This window comes from Haplochromis burtoni, unplaced genomic scaffold, assembly GCF_018398535.1.
Source record: "Haplochromis burtoni strain Fernald_Lab_line unplaced genomic scaffold, NCSU_Asbu1 Contig_49, whole genome shotgun sequence".
Lineage (NCBI taxonomy): Eukaryota > Metazoa > Chordata > Actinopteri > Cichliformes > Cichlidae > Haplochromis > Haplochromis burtoni.
Window position 1 is genome coordinate 2,039,298 of NW_024582410.1, and position 21,765 is coordinate 2,061,062.

General features: G+C 39.1%; 1 protein-coding gene across 13 annotated transcripts in view; it reads left to right on the forward strand.

Annotated features, from left to right (window-relative positions):
• ppfia2 (PTPRF interacting protein alpha 2) overlaps positions 1-21,765 on the forward strand; it is a 195,631-nt gene that overhangs the window by 128,149 nt on the left and 45,717 nt on the right. For all 13 annotated transcript variants that reach the window (XR_006054371.1, XR_006054372.1, XM_042220490.1 and 10 more), the window contains 4 exons: positions 7,074-7,175; positions 12,671-12,835; positions 14,194-14,268; positions 20,633-20,743. Coding sequence is in view for 11 of the 13 variants with exons in the window: in XM_042220490.1 (XP_042076424.1) it covers positions 7,074-7,175; positions 12,671-12,835; positions 14,194-14,268; positions 20,633-20,743 (453 nt within the window). In the remaining 2 variants the exon portion in view is untranslated. The remainder of the gene's footprint in view (positions 1-7,073; positions 7,176-12,670; positions 12,836-14,193; positions 14,269-20,632; positions 20,744-21,765) is intronic.

Here is a 21,765-nt window from a genome sequence, read left to right on the forward strand (position 1 = left end):
TTTGTACTTACAGTAAATTGTGGTGGTTTGTGAGATGGATGTAACTGGTGTTCAGGTTTGTCCTTATGTGGAGTTTGTGTTGGAGTCTTTTGTGCTACGTGCTGGTCATTTTTGTTGATGTTTGTGATTGGTGGACTTTTCATGTTGGCTAGTTTTGGTCACTATTGGTGCTGTAAGGTAGCTGGAGTAAAAGCACTGAGACAAGGCACTCAAGTGTAAATAGATCTGCTGAATGTTGATCTGTTGGAAGCTGTTCTCATAGAAATAAGTGTTTATCAAGGGTGTCAAACTCATTTTAGTTTATGGTGCAGCATTGAAAACCTACCAGAAGTACTACAGCATGATATTTAAAGAAAATAACTAATTTTCACACCAGTTGGACCTCCCAGCAGTCTATTTCTAGCCCCTGGGTTGCATGTTTGACACCTCCTCTGTCTATTAGAAACGACTGACAGAGTCAGGAAAGAATCCAGTTACTATTTTTCAAGTAAAGTCCCACTCCATTTGTACATTGGCACTGCAGATATTTTTAATACATGGAAAATGTGATATGATAGAATTATTATTATTATTTTTTAAATCAAATCGTTTATTAGAAACATGCTCTTTTGCACAGCTGACAGCATTCAGGAACGTCAGCATTTCTCTTCCCTTATAGAGTACTCCAATGTCTCCAGCGCCCCAACAGTCTGTGTGTGTGTTTGTACTGTACATCACCCTAACCCTCTACCTCTGTGTGACTTGTAAGGTGAAAGTTCTCTTAACTGATGCGCTGAAGATGCTCTGTCACGCAAGCCTCAGCATGTGCATCTTATATCTCACGACTCCGCTGCGCCTCTCTGATTCTCTGCTCACTGAATCATATTTCCACCACAGTGCACCCAGCCTTCTTTTTTTTTTTCTTCTTCAGTTTTTCTGTGCTGCTAGTCCATTTTTATGTTATTTATGAGAGCAACGCCTAGAAGTAGTGTTTCCTGGGAATAAAAATTCACCAGGTTATATTTTCCTTGGGAGATAAAGCAAAATATAAATCACTGCATGGAAACAAACTTCCATTTGCTGCATTTTTGCTGTGAATAATTCATTGTGTCTCGAATGTACCATAAGGAACTCTGGTTTATGTTTCTCCTCATATCAGTGTTGTTATTGATGCTGGTGTATAGGTTACAGATGTTTTCTCTAAATATACAATATTTAAGTTTATAAAAATGCAAAAATGCTTAGCCTGATAGTTTTACGCATAACAAGACACCTGTTATGAAATGTGCTAAAATATTACCATTCCTCCTTGCTTATTTGTTTTACAGATTTTACATTATATACTCATTGCCCACTTTATAAGGTACAGCTGTTAAACTGCCAGTAAATGCAAATATCTAATCAGCTGATCACATGATAGTAACTCGGTTCATTTAGGCTTTTATACAGGATGACCTGCTGAAGTTCAAATTAGGCATCAGAATTGGGAAGAAAGTTGTGAGTAAAAATCACCTAAATCTAGGGTTTGCAGAGGAAGAAGACTTAAAAAAAACAACATATGAGAGATGAAGGAGAACGTGACAAAGAGCAGAAGCAAACTGAGGGTTTAAATACAAAAAAAAGAGATCAGGGCAGATTGGAGACACCTGGGGAAAAACACACAGCTGAACTCAATCTAAATAATGCGATAAACTACAGTGACCCCAATGTCACAATAAACATGATATTGGGTTCACTGTCCTTAAATGGCCTCTATTGTAACCAGATTTCATCCAATAGAACACCTTGGAGGTGCAGTCAACAAATCTTCATCGACTGTGTGATGCTATCATGCCAATATGGAGCAAAGTCTCTGAGGAATGTTTCCAGCACCTTGTTGAATCTACGACTAGAAGAATTAAGGCAGCTCTCAAGGCAAAAGGGTTTCCAACTGAAAGTTCCTCTCATAAAAGGTGCCATCACAAGTTATCTATGTCATGTGCATCAATGCATAACCCAAATTTATTTACGTTTTTTAATACTCAGGTTGACAATTGCCTTAAATCAAGGGATCTTTTTATCATCTACGGATTTTAGCTAAAGTCAAGTCCTACCTGTCCAGGAACGATCTAGAAAGGGTGGTCCATGCTTTTATTACTTCACGGCTGGACTACTGTAACTCCCTTTATGCTGGTTTAGATCGTTCCTGTCTGCATCGCCTCCAACTGGTGCAGAACGCTGCTGCTCGCATGCTGACCGGTCCAAAAAGAGAGACCACATCACTCCGGTCCTCTGCTCTCTCCACTGGCTCCCAGTTGCTTTTAGGATTGATTTTAAAATTTTACTGCTGGTTTTTAAGGTTCTTAACGGTACTGCACCTCCTTACCTGGCAGAGCTTCTTAGCATTTACCGCCCCAGGAGATCTTTGAGGTCAGCAGACCTGATGCTTTTAGATGTTCCCAGGTACAGACTAAAGACTAGGGGAGAGAGGGCTTTTGCTGTGGCTGCACCCAGACTGTGGAACAGTTTACCTCCTCACATCAGATTCTCCACAAGCCTAGGAACTTTTAAAACTGCTCTTAAAACTCACCTCTTCTCATTGGCTTTTAGCAAGGTTTAACTTATTGTTTTAATTTATTGTTTTATCAGTGAGGTGTTTTATGTACTTGTGTTTTATTGTATTTTATATTTGTATTTTATTGTACAGCACTTTGGTCAGCCTCGGTTGTTTTTAAATGTGCTTTATAAATAAACTTGACTTGACTTGACTTAAATGTGAGCGGTTCCACCAGGCATTATTTGTTAGTTTGTTAAATATATGTAATGCAAAAGAAGCTCAAACTTTTTTGCTCTTCCTCTTTTCTTTTCACTTTGACTTTTGTTGTAATGAAGAGATCATTTTACTGGATTGTACAAGCTGCACAACTGTGAAATTTGCTTCAGTAGGCCCACACAATCTGTCATGGTCCTGACAGTTTGGCCTTTGTAAAGAGATTGTCTTAGAAACATTTCCTTGCCCCTGGGGTTATGGCCTTTACTTTAACTCAGCTCTATGAGAAAGGATTGTCCTGAGACAAAGGGTTCACAGATGAGCTGTGGAGAGAGAATATTGCAGTCTGTTGCTGAGGAAGTTGAAGCTTACCAGCACTGCTGGAGCACAGGCAGGGGGCTTGTAGGTCTCACAAGCATTAAAAGCAAATTGTGCAATTTGCAGAAGGACCCTTTCTTAAGAGGAGGTGACTGTGATTAGCTACATTCCCGTGGGAGGGAGATTTATGAAGTCTGAGCTTGTTTTTTGGGCCTGACCTACTGCACAAGTTGGAACATCATTAAAATATGATTTCCCATTCTAATTTATGATCATGTGACACTGTGATTATCACTATTGGGGATCATTTTCAGCAAAATAATAAGATGACAATGGACATGTAGCATAGCATTGTTTTAATGTAATATAAATGTGGCAATCTGGAATCGTCGGAATCATGATAATATTAAAAATGAGTAAAATACATCTTAAAGTCCTACAAATGGGGCGACCATGGCTCAGGGGGTTGGGAAGCGTATCTGTAACCGGAAGGTTGCCGGTTCGAGCCCCGGGCTCCGTCCGGTCGTTGTGTCCTTGGGCAAGACACGTCTACCTACCTGCCTACTGGTGTTGGCCAGAGGGGCCGATGGCGCGATATGGCAGCCTCGCTTCTGTCAGTCTGCCCCAGGGCAGCTGTGGCTACAACTGTAGCTGCCTCCACCAGTGTGTGAATGCGAGAGTGAATGAATAGTGGCATTGTAAAGCGCTTTGGGTGCCTTGAAAAGCGCTATATAAATCCAATCCATTATAAATGTTTTTCTGTTCTGTTGGGTTGTTATACAGTAGGTCAACTCCCCATGGAGACGACTTGTTTATCATGCCACCATTTTCCCCTATCTCCTGTTTCTATGGTAACAGCTTAGCGGACCTTAACTTTATTTGCAAATACACTAGTTAACATTTTTCATTTTTTAACCTTTGACTTCTCAACTATTATGCACTTGCTACTCTTACAGATGTGTTCGTACAAGGCCTGTTATAATTCAGCTTTATTAAGCACTGGATGGTTAAATTAGATAAATATGTCATATTCTAGCAGTGCATTTTTTTCCCGTTGCAATCGCAGTTAAAAAAAAAAAAAGAATAAATAAATACGATCTTTTGCCACCGACAGCATGCTGTTTTTGATTAGGCCTTAGTTACTCTTTTTAAGTTCTTGATTGCACTCAGATTCCAGCTGTTGACTGACAATTAAGTTAAGAGACGCTACAGTTAATTAACATTTTAATCTTGAATGTCAAACAATGACTGAAAGGACTTTGAAAGGACCTTTGGAGCAAGACACTATAGTTAATTTAAATAGAAAAAAGAATGTCATAGCATTTTCTTAGACTAATGTGATTACAGTTTGTTTAATATTTTGTGGTATATTTAGAAAAATGTTATGCCTTCCAGAGCCTAAAAAAAACCTATTGTTTCTATTCACATTCACATTAAGCAGGAATACAACGTTATGCCTTCCATTCTGTAAATATTGTGCATGTAATAAAAAGAGCTGCACAGTTCTATAAATTCACTGTTTGGTTTTTGGCCCAAAAAGCGAACTCCCATGACTGTGATGGATTTTCAGTTCAATTTTTACATCAAAAATCTTTGTACTTTTAATTACAGCAGTTCCACAAGGCTAATTAGCATAAGCAAAATGAGCATGTGGCTAATTAACATTTTATTAGACGTACGGGTTAGGGAAGCTGTGTGTCGATCTTCATTTATCAATCTGTATTTTCACACATGCTTTTTATAGCAACACAAAATCTGCTTTTAATTTTAATTAAATACTTAATTTCACTCTTTATTTCGATCAAAATTATTCTGACTCTCTGCAATGAACTGATCATCACTTGCAGCCAGTCGACGTGTTCAGAATGACTTGGTTTATCAAGATCGTGATAAAAGGGGATCTGTATGTTATCAGTTTGTGAATGAATGGGATCAAATTGGCAATTACATGCAATCAATCTAGTATAATATGTTGGGAAACTGATAAATCTACACATAAAATGCACATTACCTACTTACAATAAGAATCTAAGAACTTCATTTGCAACAGAAGTTTAGAAAATCCTCCACAATTCACTAAAGGACAATGATTTAACTCCAAAATAAGACTATAACAGGAACAAAACTGCAATAGTTGGCAGCCAGTTGAGGAGAGTACGCTATTGCAAAGACACATCACAGACAAGTTGCAATCATCGGTGCAGACTGACTCAGAGTGATTGGAGCATGCTGGCAGTTGGACTGACTACTGAGTCAGACAACGATTTGTTTGGAGACAGGTTGCCTCCCACCAGGTGACATGTGCAATCACCTTTGGCCAGAGGTTTGTGGTATTGCATGTTAAACCTCTGGAGTCACTGCAGCTACTTCCTTCCGTCGCCAAATTCAATGCAATCATCGAGCAGCATCCTTGTTTAAATATTTTTTTTTTAATTTGTAAACAACACCCACAAGATGACTCTGGATCTTTGTATCGTGAATTTTCTCTGTGTTACTAACAAAGCATGACACCATGTTAGTGTGAACATGGATGTAATTGTCTCAATATATCAGGTGATAAAAATAAAGCACCTTTGTGAATACTCTGGTCTTCAATATTACACCTTTCTGCTGCTTCAGGGATTTCACACAGTTTTTCCCTTGAGGCGATGGACTTCAGCTCTTTCCCTACTCACCATCCCAGCTTGTTCTAAATGTAGACCTAAAATCTTTTTCTTTGATCCCAGATTGGCTTGACTCTTTGGAAGTCTGCCCTCACAATACAAAGTGGGAGTTTTTTTTAAGGATTTTCTTGGTGTATGGCTTCTTTGTGAAGAGGATTTGTGGCTCTATAAGATCTATAAGGATTTGATGCGCTGCTGTAGCTACGAGACACAATATTGCTCCACTCCCTGGAGTCTGTCTGTAACACTGAGTTATTGTCCATGACTCCTGAAGGACAGCTGGTGTACAGATTTCAAATTACAACGTGTACTCAGACAGACAGATCACTTGTACTTAGCTGGTTGCTTTCAAAACTGAATTTGTATTCCTTTATTTTTCTATAGGAAGTGTATATATAACTAAAGTAAATGACCTGCAACTTATTATTACTGATGATATTTTGGTATACTCATTCAATTCTTAAGTAGCAGAAAAGCCATTTAACAAGACAAAACCACATCTGTCATATTTTTTTTAAATATTTTGTTCCAATACAAATTTTTCTAATTTTTTTTTAATGATTAGCTTTCTGTAAAATCAACTAATAATTGGTGCTTCAATAAATCAGCATCCTTTCATGTGTTGCATCTCTGGAGCAGTTTAGAAAAGTAAAGTTTAGCTTAACTTCGACCTGTAGTCTTTTGCGAAGGACACCATACTTGCATCAGTTCCTTCAGTACTTCAGACGTGCACATATTTCCCCCCATATAAATGTGAAATCAAACACCGAGCGTGGCAGTTACTGCCTCACGTCAGTCTGTTCTAAATTGAAACACAGCGCATGAGTCGCAGTGTCACTGTTGTCTCTGTTTGATTACCTTCTACCTGTCTGTTCTGGCCTGCTTCAAAAAATGTTTGTTGTGGCTATGCTTAATTTAGACCAGAATGACAGGGACAAAGGTTTTGAAGCCTTCCCAAGCGACAGCCTCCCCTTCTGAAGATTGTTTATGATATCTGTAGATCTGTAGGTATAGCTCAGAATCCCTCTGAGAGATTCTGAATCAAAAGTGTGTTTAAGAAAACAAGAGCACCAGAAGACTGTATGTGTTTTGGGTCTGGAGGAGGACTGGCAGTTTGCTCAGGCTGTAATTGTAAATGTAGTTGAGCCAGAGCAAATATCTTTTGTCAGTATCCATCTGCAGAAAACCGAGACAAAGAGCAAAGCTGATGTTCTGGCAAAGAAACAAGGCTTTGAAGAATAGTTGTGGTAATTGTTCTCACTGATTGGATTTCATTCATCGTCCACTACATGCAGCCAGCAGCAGCTGTATCCCAAGTATTGTGTGATGCTTACCCGTCTCTGTCTTTTCTCTTTGTTGCTTAGGAGTTTGCAGCACTGACCAAGGAGCTGAACGCCTGCAGGGAACAGCTGCTGGAGAAAGAGGAAGAGATATCTGAGCTCAAAGCCGAGAGGAACAACACCAGGGTGAGGACAGCATCCTTATACATCTTTATTAAACTTTCCTTACTTAACTTATTTTAATATGACCATTGGAATTCAGTAGTTCTGAGCAATAAGAACAAACAAAACTGATGTTTGGACATTTTAAACCAGAAATGAAGCTGCTTCTGCATTTCATACTCAATCCTTTTTTTATGCATTCCACAAGTTGCTCTCAAGTTTTCCCAAAAAACCTGCTGGACACTGTGATAGGCAGCATCCAGAGGAAGATTAAGCTATCTGGTGGCTACGGTTTTAAGGCTGCAAAAGCACTGAAGCAACCATGCACACTGTCTATTTCCTGTGCCCAGGCACACCTCATTAGCTCTCCACATTCTGCCTGAAAATTGTTCCACTTACTTCACATGGATGGCTGCTCAACAGTAAAACTAAGTCCAAATGGTACTGATGCCCTGCAGTGTCCAGTTCAAAGAATTTGGTGTGGGGGAGGGGCAGCTAAAAAAAAAAAACATTAGAGGATCAGCTGAAGTCCAGTATCTTCAATAAAAAACATTGCCTTTTTAAAGCACACTCTGCTGTTGATAGATAAGACTCTGCTTTCCATCCCAATGCTGATGAAGTGTGTATTTGCAGTCTTGCACTATCTTCCTCTGGTGGAGACAGAAGATTTTAGCACAGCACTGATGGAAAATTACAGAAAAGAGGGAGGTGAGGTGCAAGAAAGGAGGACAGACAAAAGTCATTTTCACTCTCGCAGTTTATTATCACCTCAAATTCTCCAACAGGCAATTACTAAGCAAATTTTAATTAAGCTTGGTTTTGTCACTGGTTATAATTAAATCTTGGAAGACATGTACAGGCAGTCATTTGACGTGGGAACCTGCAACATCATGTGATGAGTATGGGATTGGTCTTATTGGCTGTGGGTTAAGCATCACAGTCTTTGATATGTGATGAAGATCTAAAGTTTTCAAACTTTTGAGGGGCCAAGACTAACTAACATTCATAACTGATTGCTTTCGTGTGTTTTAACTGATAAATTTTCAAATCACCAGCTACAACTTAGGGGATTAGTGTACATACTATCTGTTTTATCGCAGGCATAGTTGTGCACTTTGCTCATAGTTTTACAGAGTTACCAGAATGGAAATCAAACATAATTAAGCAACTAAACTCAAACTAACTAACTAGTATGTTAGGTCTCATTCACTAAAGCCTAGAGACCAGTTAATGACCATCTCACAACCACTAGTCGCTAGCAGGGAAAATGTGTAGACCCTGAGTGAGTGAGCGGCTGCTGGAGGTTGCTCACTCAAACTAGGTGAAATCAGTCGCCAAAAGGGTGCTGCACCGAAACCATGATTGCTTTGGTTTCAAGCAGACTGCCAACAGTTTGCATGTGAGATGCAGACTTGTCTGCAAACACTCACCGTTTTCCTCTGTTAGCTGAAAGTTGGAAACGTTTGGGGCAAATCGGAAAAAGAGAAAGTCGTGCCTTACCACTTCAACCAAAACACTTCAAAAGCCACAGCTTTTACTTTGTAGATCAAAGTTCTCTGTTGCCTGTTCGCCTCACACGTTTCACTTTTACTACTGCTTGGTGAGTAGTTTTCAGGTATTTGCAGTAGATACTGACTAATATAAGATTTTTGCAAGTAATACCGATATTTATTGATTAAAAACTCGGATATATCGGATGAAGCACAAGTTTGAAGGATATGTGTAACAACATTTCATCTTTACTTTTTAAATTTTCATTTTTTGGCAAGTTAAAAATCCAGATATCAATATATTTGCAAATAGCTGATATCTACTCATATCAGTTAAGCTCAAGCTCTAGTTTACAGTCAATTCAGTGTCTGCGCTGCAAACTGTGTGCGATCATGGCGACCTGTTACTTATTAAAGCAATCACAAGGGGAGGGGGGTCACTTATCGCCACCACACCAATAAAAGTACTATGAATTTATATTTTTAGGTGGGGCGTATTTGATTTGTAAAAGGGTTCATGCTAATCAAAAATGATCAGTTTTTATCAGCTTAAAATTTTCATTATGTTATAATAATGCTATTTAATTACTTTGAGCATTTGAGTTCAAATGCCACCGAAATTCTTTGTGTTATAAAACCTTTTAAACATCGTCCTTTACATCTGTTTTATATTGATAAATCCAAATTGCAGTTTTAAGCATGTAAATTCCACACATGCGCTTTTAGAAAAGGATCATTTAATTCAATCTACACCATGAACAAGCTGGCTAGCATCATGGTTTGTTTGCTTGAAACTAAGAAAGCGTGACTCAGATCTGGTCTTCTGTTGCTGCTCTTACTCAGTTTGGCCTCGAACCGTAACTTGACAGCGTGGTCTGGCTCAAGTATTTCTCTATGCCGGCCAGTTAGCTAGCTGGCTAACAAGCCAAGCTCTGCAGCAGCAGAACAGTCTGTTGTACCCCGAGTGAAGTGAGTGATTTCATGACAGATTTACGTGATGTCTCACAGTCGCATCAGAGTAGCTGTTGGCACAAAGATAATGTGAGTAATGGACCCAATATGCCTGCTTCATTGGCATAAAAGATCCTCGTCTAGATATGCACTTTTCAATGTCATGCCACATTTTAGGATTTACAACAACTCATTTTGTGCACCACTTAGCCGTGGGTCACGGACCCCACTTTCGGCAGCTGATGTAGAGACAGAGACAGAAAAACAAGATCGGATAAATAATGAAAATATTTACTGAACGAGATTGGAAATGGGGGGCTGTTGAGTAAACACTGACTTCCTGATTGAATCAACAGTAGGCATTTTGTTGAGTGTGCAGGATTATATATGTAGACATGATGGATGTTGATGGATCTCTCAGGGACACTTGAATCAGAGAGACAAATGAAGAGACTACACTCATACAGCAGTGCTCTGCAGGGGTCTTCTTTTCACTGCAAGTTTTCATTGTTCGACTCTTACACCTCACTCCTGCAGAGATTCTGATCACTTCTGCCTGCTCCAGTGTTTTCTATTGAAAATATATCTTTAGGATCCTGCAGACATCCCCCCCATAAAAAAGGAATCAAACATTTTTATGGATTTTGCTGCTTTTGGTTTGTTTTGTCATGTGTGTTTGACATTAAAATGAGTCAGAATGCTATTGATTATTTCTGTTACTTTATTTGGAACCATATATTGAAGAATATCATATTCTAAGCTAGCACTCTTGTCTTTTTACATTTCCATTTTGGGAAATTCAGTTAGATGAAAAGATCAATCCTGTTCTAAATGTTGGACTGTAACTGTGCAGCGCCAGTAGTCAGTATACTCAGTTGGCACAAAAAGGAAATTTTGAAAAGGATCTGTTGACTTTGGCTAGTGGTAGCCAAATTTACTTGAAACTTTAAGATAACAAAAGTTCATAATATAAACTTTGTAATACTTCAGTAAAAGTAAGAAGGCATCTACAGCACGATTATTACTTCTGTAATCTGTAATCATGCTCCAGAACTACTTTTAGCAGCAATGGCTGTAAGGTGTTCAGGCCTGCAAAGTGATCCCAAATCACCATCCACCACCGTGCTTGACATATTTGCAGATGTCTGTCTCTATTTTGGTGTCATCTGTCCAAAGGACATTGTTCCAGGACACATGTTATTTGTTCAGATGCAACTTTACAAACCTGAGCTATGCTGCCATATTCTTTATAAAGCGATATTTTAAACACTAACAGATCGTTGTAGGGCCAATGTAGATGTAGCTCTTACAAATTTTTGTACTTCGTCTGAGCATTGCGCAGTCTGACCCCTGATTCAATTCGACTGGATGTCTGGGAAGATGGAGACATCGTGTTGCTGACATTAAGTTGTTACCTATCATCTTAATTCGTACAGAAGCAGTCGGTGTGTACTTTGTTTTTCACAGGACTGCATGTTTGTGAAAACTGTCTTTTTGACATGACTGTATATAAAAATTAAAAGTCAAACCAGAAGTGCTATTGGCACAAAGATTAAGACTACAAGGAGCCTTAAATCTGCATTCTTTTAAATAGCCAGTGGGGCATAACACAAAAACATTGGGAAATTACCTTTTGGTTTTCTTCATCTATCATGTTAGTAAAAGCTTTTTGAGGAGTTTATACTCTCAAACTCTAGTTTCAAACTTTGCTGACCACAGCGTGAGCTTAGTTTACTAAATCATGGTCCCATTTAGAATTTAAAAAAATTAAAAAACTAATAAAATTAAAAAAGAAAAAAAAACTTGTTACAGTTACGCTTGAGGGCTAGCTGCCTCAGTATTGGCAATTTTAAGGAGTTTTCATGGTTACTCATGTTTATCTGTTTGCCACAATTGGTGCTATGTAGCCTATGGAAGAATCTTTTCAGATCTATGTTAATAATTTAGCCTATTTTTACTTCAGCAGAGATGTCAGTGGTATTTTGACTTAATAACAATGGTTTACACTTGGAATACACTTGCAATGGAATACACTTACACCAGCTAACTATGTTAGGTAGTCTCAGATGGAGATGTTTGGACAGTTGAAGTAAAGGTATGGTGGGAATATAACTAGTAAGGTCAGAAAGAGCACACAGATCATTCTGAGCTGTAACTTTAGCCTATAACCAGATCATTATCTCGAGGCTATATTATTATTGCCCCGGACGACATCAGACAGGGAAAGAAGTGTCACGATCACGATCTCACTAGGGGAAATGAAATAAAAGCAGACGATCCTACACTGATCTCACAGTGGAACCTGAGCAGGCTACAGTAACAAATAACGTTTTATCTCTGCTGAATAACACACATGATTGTTTACTCCCCGTTTTTGTTGTGTAGTTGCCTTTTGTTTAGCCTGCCTCCAAGCTCCGCATTTCTTCTCTGTCTTTGTGTAGCACTCTGCTGGCTGTTGACTTGACAAGTTACCTCGCAACATAGATTACACTTTTGTGTGTTTTTGTTGAAAGGACAGCGTTGCCTTTGCAGTTATCTGCCCCCTTTTTTATATATACATTGTTCGCACAGTTACATTGATGAGGCGTTGCAAGAATACAAAGCAAACTTTTCTTACTGGAAAACATTCTCTCCAGTGATTCTGAACTTTTATACCATAATTTGATAATAACTCACAACAGTTAATGAGAATGTATATAGTGATTATGGCCATTTTAATTGGTAAAAAAAATTTGATGATACTAAGAATAATAATAGATGTTGGTCACATACCAAGCCACCAAACCACTTTTATTGCAATTTTTTTCTTTTTTCCCAAAGGACTCAGTCTCTGTAAGTAATCGCCTTTGTTGCATGTATATAATGTTTTTTGATAGTCATGTTTGATTTTTGAAACATTTTTTGAGCCTGATCAAGCACACTTGAAATCATTCCTCTAGCACTTGTAGAAAAACCCCCATAAATAGAATAAGAACAAGAGCCGTGGCTTTCTGTGTTCTCAGAATGTTCATGTTTTGGATTCTTCAGCAGTTCTCAGAGTTGATAATAACATTGATTTCTCCTATTTCTTCCCTTTAGTTACTGCTGGAACATCTTGAGTGCCTGGTGTCCAGACACGAGCGGTCACTTCGTATGACTGTGGTCAAGAGGCAGGCTCAGTCTCCTTCAGGGGTCTCCAGTGAAGTCGAAGTTCTTAAAGCACTCAAATCCTTGTTTGAACACCATAAAGCCCTAGATGAGAAGGTAAGGTTGTCAGAATATATACATTAAATGTGCAACTGTTGGCTTTTTTCAGTTTTACCAAATTTAATGTGTTTGACTTTAATGTGTTGTTTTGATTCGGTTGTATGTCCCTTCTCTGTTGTATTATTATTAATTGCTTGTGTGTTTTATATTATTATTGGAGACAAATACATGTATTTTTGTTTATTCTGGATCAGTCACATGTTATTTACATTTAAAATTCTTTTTTGGTTTTCATAAATGCACAAGTGGGTTTGTGAAAAGTGTAGCTGACTATTAAAAGAAATGATTTGAAAAATTAGGTTTAATGTGTTATATTTCTGCAGTGTGGTGTCATTAGTCATGTCAAAGGCAAGCTGAGTGAGTATTAGCACAGTATGGAGGTGAAGTAACTAGTTAGCTAGCTAGCTGCAGGAGCTAACCAGGAAAAAAACCTCAGCTACACATACTACAGATCCAGAAAGAAAATAAAAGCCATCAGGAAAAAATGTTTTGCATTGTTACTTTTGAGTCACCTATATGTATTCTTTCTCCCCAAAACATTATGTTTAATTTTAAATGTTAAACATATTTGTAGTAACTTATTAGTTGTGCTTTGCTGGATTCAGATTTGGCTCCACCCCCTAATTATCATATTATAGTATATTATAATGTATATGGATAGATAAAACATTTAAGACCAGATGATACTAACAGTGCTTTATTTTCCTTTTGTGTGATTTCATGCTATCATTTTCTAGTTTTAAGCCTTTACATGTCGCACTCAGTGTTTCTCCTCACATCCCGCTGATTTATGACCTTAGCACTCCCCCTGTAATCCATTCACCCCCCCCTCGAAAGCCAACATTTATAACACATGTCCAACGTCCACATTGTTTAAGGTAATAAAAGCTCAGGCAAATGGGGTCCCGTGTTGGAACAATATCCCAGAGTGGACACAGAGGATCAGCCTCTTCTCATATCTGGTGCACACTCACAATGTGTTGCAAGTAATTGTTCCATCACAGCCATGATGAACCTAAAAGAGACAAAGGGAGAAGTGTAGAAGGGGAATCTCCTCTCCGCAAATGGTGCTTTTAAAGCAGTAAGAGCCGTATAATGCTACTTTGAAGCCCCAGCAAAGTGGTGTTGTAAGGCTAAGGGAGGAAAAGAGGATAGCGCCTTCTGATGTGTTAACCCTTGCTTTCCTGGACTGGGATTTTAACAGCGGTGAGAGAGGAAGCTAATGATTGCGTTTTTCAGCTTGGCTCTTTTAAGATCAGTCCATCCCAGTGGAATTAAGTGCAGTGAAGGCTTATAACAGTGCCCATGACAAAGGAGCTACAGACAGATCGTGATTCATGTTTTGTGATTTTCAGGTAAGAGAGAGATTACGAGTGTCACTGGAGAGGGTGTCTGCCTTGGAGGAGGAGCTCACAGCAGCCAATCAGGAGGTAATAACCACCACACTCACCAGTAACTACATTAACTGCTTGCTAATGCAGATGTCTTATAAGCAACCAAATGCTTTTAGGCATATGAAAGAAATGTGATGAAAGTGACTTTGAATGTGGCAGATGGGCCAACCTGAGTATTTCAACTGCAGATCTACAAGAATTTTCACACACAACAGTCTCAAGGGTTTACCTCTCTGGGCAGAAATGCTAGAGGAGAATGGCTAGACTAAAAAGTCGACAGTAACTCTCGTAACCTTATGTTGAAATTTAAAGCAAAAGACCACAGGGGTTCCAATGCAGTGCTAACAAGCTGTGACTAATGGCCACGGTGTAGAATAATGAATATTGTGATATTTTTAAACACACTTTTTGTTGTTTGTGTTGTCAGATAATGCATCATCAGTGATTATGGATTAAAACAAGAATGAATGGGCTGAAATTCCTGGAACCTCAGACTATGGTTTGTTGGTTGTTTTCATACCAATGCATAGTGTCTGACTTGAGATAGATTATTAGCTTTCTTCATCAAAGGAACACTTAGTAGCATATAGACAAATGGGACAAAGAAAAATTATATTCTTTAATAAGGAATTAAAGACTTTGGCTATTTTATTAATCCTTTGCATAAAAGGCATCAGGAAAAGCAAGCATTTCTAATTTGGAAAACAAATACTATTGTTTCATTTAAGCCATTCCCATCAGACAAATGCATGTCTGTACTGCTTTTTAAGGATTCTGCAAACATGCTCAGTAAACATAATTTTGAACATGCAGAGTTAATGTGATGAACAAGCATTTTTATTTATTCCAATTGCAATGTTTTTTACTCAACCCATCCAATCTTTAAGCATCTAAACCTAAAAAACGACTTAATGTCAAAGTAAAAACCGAGTAAAAACTAACTTCAAAGCACAATGTTTCCACATGGGAAACTTTGGTCTATAAAATTGTGACTTACTTAATTTTATAGCACTTAAATTCATCTGCATCTTAAAAATCACTGCTGGTGTATGAAGTCACAGACGCTGACAAGCAATCTGTCCGATGCCAACAGTGAAGAGAAATATTTCACACTTTGAGATGGGAATGTGCTGAAATAACAGAAAATATATGCTGTTCATGTATTAAACATGTAGATACTATTTATATATACATGCAGTATCTCAAGACTTGTGTTGAGTTGCATATTCCGAACAAACATAACATATATACAGGAACATATACTACTTGTTTACGTGGATGCAAACCTAATACATACTGTGATGTGTCCTGAATTTTGTATCTGCTCTGAAACCCAGAAACATTTACAGTACCTCGACAGGCTTCACTCTACCTCATCTTATGCTTATCAGTGGCTGCGGCGAAGCACTGACAGTACATCGGCCACTGTTTCCTTGGTGGCCTTTCCGTCTTCACCTCCTAGTTCGGGCTAGAGTAGGATTTGCACTGCAGATGGTCCTGTTCCAGCTGAGGAAAAACCCTCAGGCTGCCACTTCACAGCCTGTCAGACATGCCAGCCTGACACTCGGGCCTGGCGTAAAAGTCACTAAAAGGAGGAGAAGAAGAAAAAGATGGGAATGAAAAGCAATAGGGGGAATGGTTGGGAGGCGTGTGGCGTGGGTGGAAGGACAGACGGAGATCTAGTGTGAGAGGAGAGAGAGGGGGTAAGGATGGAAAAAAAAAAGGCATAGAGAGGCAGAAGACACAAATAGACATGGCAGGTGGGATGCAGAGGCAGATCGTGTGTGGAGGTATGTGTATTAATGAGAGTGCAGGGCTCCACTTGGTCAGAGCACCTCTGAAAGAAAGCGAAGGACAGAAAAAGTGAAGCTGTAATGATATGTTTTGATGGCGAGTAAAGTCGCTAGGGGTCAAAACCCAAGATTTGATAGTGTGCGATCTACCAGACAAGGAGAGAATTGTAGAAAAGATTGAAAACTTAAAAAAGCAAACCTAAAGGCCAGCGGTACCTAAATTCTTCTCTTTTTCTCTTTGACAGTTTTTCCTGAAGTCTTGTTTTTTAACTGCAGAAACTCTGACAGACATCTCAGCAGCACCTTGAAATATTTCTCACATCACACTTCCAAGCTTATAAAGACCATACAGTATTTCTGTGTGGCTGTCCCTCTCTAATGGTTAACACAACACTTGTCAGAGCTGTGGACAGATGAGTGATTAGACCTTGAGGTGATGGAGGGTGGAGGTGGTGGTGGAGAGGATGGTTAAACCGGCTTTGCCGAATAAAAATGTCCACGCTTAAGAGGCTCCAGGGAGGCAGGCGGATCCGTGAGCCCGCAAACTGGTAATTGATTTGAGATGGAGGTCTATTATGAGTCCCATTTCCCTCAAGGAATTTAGACAATGTGTCCATGCTTGAAGAAATCAGCAGCCTTTAACCTCATGCAGTCACAGGTGTTTAAGTGGCCCCACACTGATTGCTGCTAGTGATTGCAGTTCTATCTGTGGAGCATTTTGGTATCTATCTGAGGATGAATTGTTGCTTACCAATTATTTGATGTTAATCAAAACAGACATATTTTTAAGACACTGTTAAATTCCCAAAGGTAGCTCAATAGCTCATTTGAATCTATCACAACCATACAAGATCAAGGCAGATAAAATAATATGTATCAAATATTATTTTATGCAGTCATACCAGATTCTTAGCAACTCAACCCTAGTTACACGTGGTGATTGACCATTTGTAACTTTCAGAGGCTTAAAATGAAATTGACTAATGAGCTATTTTATGGTCATGTGAAGTCTGTTCCTTCATTATTGTTGAAGGAACAGGGAACATTATTTGGCAAATTATGCAAATGATGGCCGCCCCTCCCTGAGCCTGGTTCTGCCGGAGGTTTCTGCCTGTTAAAAGGGAGTTTTTCCTTCCCACTGTCGCCAAAGTGCTTGCTCATAGTGGGTCATTTGATTGTTGGGTTTTTCTCTGTATATATTATTGTAGGGTCTACCTTACAATATAAAGCGCCTTGAGGCAACTGTTGTTGTGATTTGGCGCTATATAAATGAAATTGAATTGAAAGAAATTGATTTGATTTCAAGTGTTGCATTTTGTGTTTTTTTTCGGATTGGAGGAGCTCCTAAAGAATGTTGATGCAAGTGAAAGAGGCTAAAAAAACAAAATAACCTTAATGAGTAGTGAGTAGCCAAAATCAACAATCTGGTGCATTCTTAATAAGTGGAACTCAATTGGCTAGCTCTACAACACCAACACCTTTATGAATGTAAAGGACAGTTTACAACAAGGTCTAAATAACAGGTTGCAACAACAAGCCAGATTAGACAACAAAATTAATTGATCAGAAGTATACCACATCATCTGTCTAATATGGTAGAGATAATGTTGTGAGGCGGGCATGTATGATAGTGGAACTACCACTAGTGTTTATAGGCGATGTGACTTCTGATAGAAGTATGGATTCTGAAGTGTACAGGGCTATACTCTCTCTGCTAATATTCGACCAGATGCTGCAAAACTGAGTAGACAGCACTTCTTAGTGCAAATGGATAATGGCCTGAAGCATACTGGAAAAGCAACCCAAGCGTTTCTTAAGGCAAAGAGATGGAATTATTTTCAATAGCCAATAGAGTCATTTGAATCAGTTTTTAACAATTTAAAGCAGCTTTAATGGTGTGGTAATATAAGATTTGATAATCGGATGTATAGAAAGGTAACATCTGACCCATGAGCCGATGTGGGCTAGCACTGAGGTCTTTACAGGCTGAGCTTGATCCAAACCAGCACTATGCTCAGTAGGAGAAATACTCTGTTCACGGTTTTTCAAATAAAAGCTGGCAGAAAAGGTTGAGAATGGCAACAGCAGTACTTTTTTTCTTGCTTTTGCAAAAAAAAGACTGACCTAATTCTTTTGGGATTTTGTAAAAGAAAGAAAACTAATACATGAAATGAAATCTCCTTTGACCTAAAACATTTGATAAACATGTTTTATGTGTGGTCATGCATTTTTCCCCAGGTGTGTGATTGATTCTATTTTAAGTGCATTGCACCAAACTTGCTTTTCCCCAAATCTCACCTTGACGTCATCAATCTTTCATACTCTAAGAGCAACCTGTGACACCCGTGGACACACACACTCACACATAGCCATTCTTATTTCACTCCTTCCCATTTTCCTCCAATTTCTACTTCATCAGACATTCCTGTCAACACAGAGCCCAGAAGTGCTAAAGGAAGATAAGGAAATTGTGATGCTGCGTTGTAAAAGAAGCTCCACTCGTCCTTGTGTCCCTTGTCACCCTTTTCATTTTGCATCTGGCAAACTTCTCTCTGTCTTCTTTCATTTCAGCGATGGAGATGCATCAGTAGCGCCCCATTCATCAATTGTGCCTTTATGTCATGGGTGGCGTTGGTGTTTGATCTCTGAGATGGAGAAATTACAGACAATCTCAAAATAATGGTACTGGAACATACGGAGGCATAATTATGCCCTCATTAAAAATAATGAACAGAAGATGCTTTGTAGACAGAGTGCAGCAGAAAAGAAGAAGCCAAGCTGCTGCTGGCAAAGTTGAGTGTGAAGGAAACCCTGTCTGTGGAAGGTGGGAGATAATCTTCTGTTCTCACTCGCAACTTTAAAGAGGTCCCGACATTAACTATGACTTGTGTCCAGGTGTCAATGAGGGCAGGTTGGGATCTGAGTTTAAACTGAATCATGTCAAAGTCACTTGATTGCATTGTTTGTTTTATCGACAGCGGTTTCATTGATTGTCCTCGGGCTCCTCTTGCTGTTCCGATCACAACAAATGTCTGTTGCGGAAAGAGAGAGAGAAAAGACGATTTTAAAGCATCGCAATTTGTTTTCAACGGCGACAATCACTCAGCATTTCCATTCTCAAACTGTAATTATTTATTAGAATGATTAGTAATGGTAGTTGGATTGTCATAAATGATGGTGCTGGCTGCTTGGAAATCCTGATCGAATCATCCATAAAGAGAAGGACAAAAAGGAACATGCATGATTTGAGAGTCCTACATGGTTCAGAGATTAAAGCTTTTCTGAAGCTTCCGAGTACTCATAGAGGAGAACCAGCATGATGCAGCTTTAATCACATCACGCTATCAGCATGCCTCATGTACTGTAGTAATTGTTGGGGGGGGGGGGTTTGTTAGGAGCTCCTCCTTTTTTGTTCGTGTAGAGAATAGCTGTAAAACTATTTTAGTGCTAGAGTTGTCTTTCTGGTGGTTATTTACTTTTTAGGGGAGGTTTCAGAGATTGAGACCAGTGGACAGTGGTGTAACTTTGACTGCTTCTGTCTGCAAAAATAAACGGAACACACTGTACCAAGCTTATTGTTGAAATAAAAGCAGACAAGAACACAATAGCACACAGAAATATCATCACCAGTGCTATTTTAACATCCCTCACAGTTTGCAGACTGACTTTGTGGCTTTTCTTAGTTTTCCATTGCAGAGAGGAGCATTGAGGATCTGCCCTGTTTCAGTTTTACTTTCAGAGCCAGGACTGCGTGTGTTGGCTTGTATTTCTTACTCTGTTTTGACTTTCTTTTCTCAGGGGAATCATTAATTCATACATTTCTTAAAGCTGCACTGTGTTTACTTTAGTGCAGCTGGCCTATGTTCGACCTCAATAAAAGATTGATGCATTCGCAACACGTTATTTTCGTATTCACCTTAGTGCTAGTGTAGGATACACGGAGAAAGTCTTAGAAGAAGTTATCCATTCTGCTAGTTAATATTTAGTGGCCTACCTGGGACGAATGAATGGCTGCTCTCCATAAGCATTAGGCTCTGGAAAGAAGTACTTCAAGAAGTACTGTGAACTAGTAGGCAGCAGGTACACTGTCAACCTCTCTCTCTCTTGAAGTGAGTGATAATCATATGTTGTCAGTCAAAGCCAAACCAGAATGTTATTGTTGTCAGACACCCCTGTGACAGGGTTAAGGCTTCAGGATGGCTGATGGTGGGGAAATAAAGCACTTGGTTTGCAAAACTCAATAATCACAAGGTTTCCATGAATGTTGGTTAAAGTAATGTTCCAAAATTCCTATGCAGTGTGATATACTGTAATTTACTAGCATTGCATAAGAGAGGGAAAATGATTAGTTAACCAAGGATTGCAATTATGTGTGGTTGTGGTTTTATCCTCATCGTGTGTGCAAACAAGAGGCTCATTCAAGAGGCTTCGCTAAAAGCTAAAAGTTCTAAAGCCACACTGAGGAAGATGCCAGCCTTAAAATTCAGTTTTGTTTTTTCGTCTCACACAAACTGTGTTGCTGTGTGCAGGCAAGTGTGTGTGGAGGGTTTTTTTGTTGTATTTTTTATTTTTTTTTACTTCTAACCCCATATTTTTGTGTCCCACAGATTGTGGCCTTACGGGAACAGAATGCTCACATCCAGAGGAAAGTGGCATCAGGTGAGGGAGGAGAGGACATTTTGGAGGGCAGTGAAGCTCAACAGAAGGTCCATGGCAAGGTGAGCTCCCTTGATTTAAATATGGGTGGAAAAAATGGTCAAAATTATGTGTGGATCTATAATAACTACACTACACTTTAATAGTCTGTACATTATGGCAATATTTGCACTTGTTGTTTTTGATTAAGATATAGTTTATTCTAAAAATGTGCATAGTATTATGTACGTATATATTAAATATACTTACTGTGGCGGTCATACAGTAACCCGGATGTTTTCCATTTCAAAATAAAAGCACTAGCAATCAATATTTTGTCTACAACCCTGCTGTGGTGGCGTTACACAAATAATTCCTGTACATTTAGTTCCCCCTGCTGTATTGGCATTTTGACTTTAAAGTATTGCAGCGACTATCACATGGTTTTGATCATACATTTATTTACCTCTGCAGGCATTCTGAAGGAGTTAGGCGAAAACTCCTGCTGTGATCTCACCCCCTGCCATTATGCAGGAGCACACATGGACATCCATAGCTGAATAGCATAGGTGTAGGCGCATGCACATTTACTAGATTACGCTGATGCCTTTTTATGTCAGAAGCACGCGAGCCCAAAATGATGCACCTTAAAGGCAAAAGCAGATGCAGGATTTTTACTTATTTATTTATTTATTTTATGCATGCAGACAGCAGCAGAGGATACCTGGGTAGATCAATGGAGACGTTATTACTTGGCTGGTCTGCTGGGGAATGAGGGTTTGGGGGATGGGAGGTGGTGGTGGTGGGGGATTGGGAGTAAAGAGATGAAGAGCGTGTGAGTTTGAGGGATGTGATAATGAGGAGACAGCCATCATCTGCTCTGTTTTGTGTAGATAAAATAAGAGAGTATGAACATGTGTTGTTTGGCACATTTGTTTTGTGATACGGTGAAGAAAGAACACTAACCTTGCAGTAATGGTGAGGGTTAGTTATTCAGCATGACTGCAGTCAGAGTGACTGACAGAGATGTAGAAGGAACTGTCAGGAAGGGGACAATGGCAAAACCTGCCCACCGGATTCTTATATATATATATATATATATATA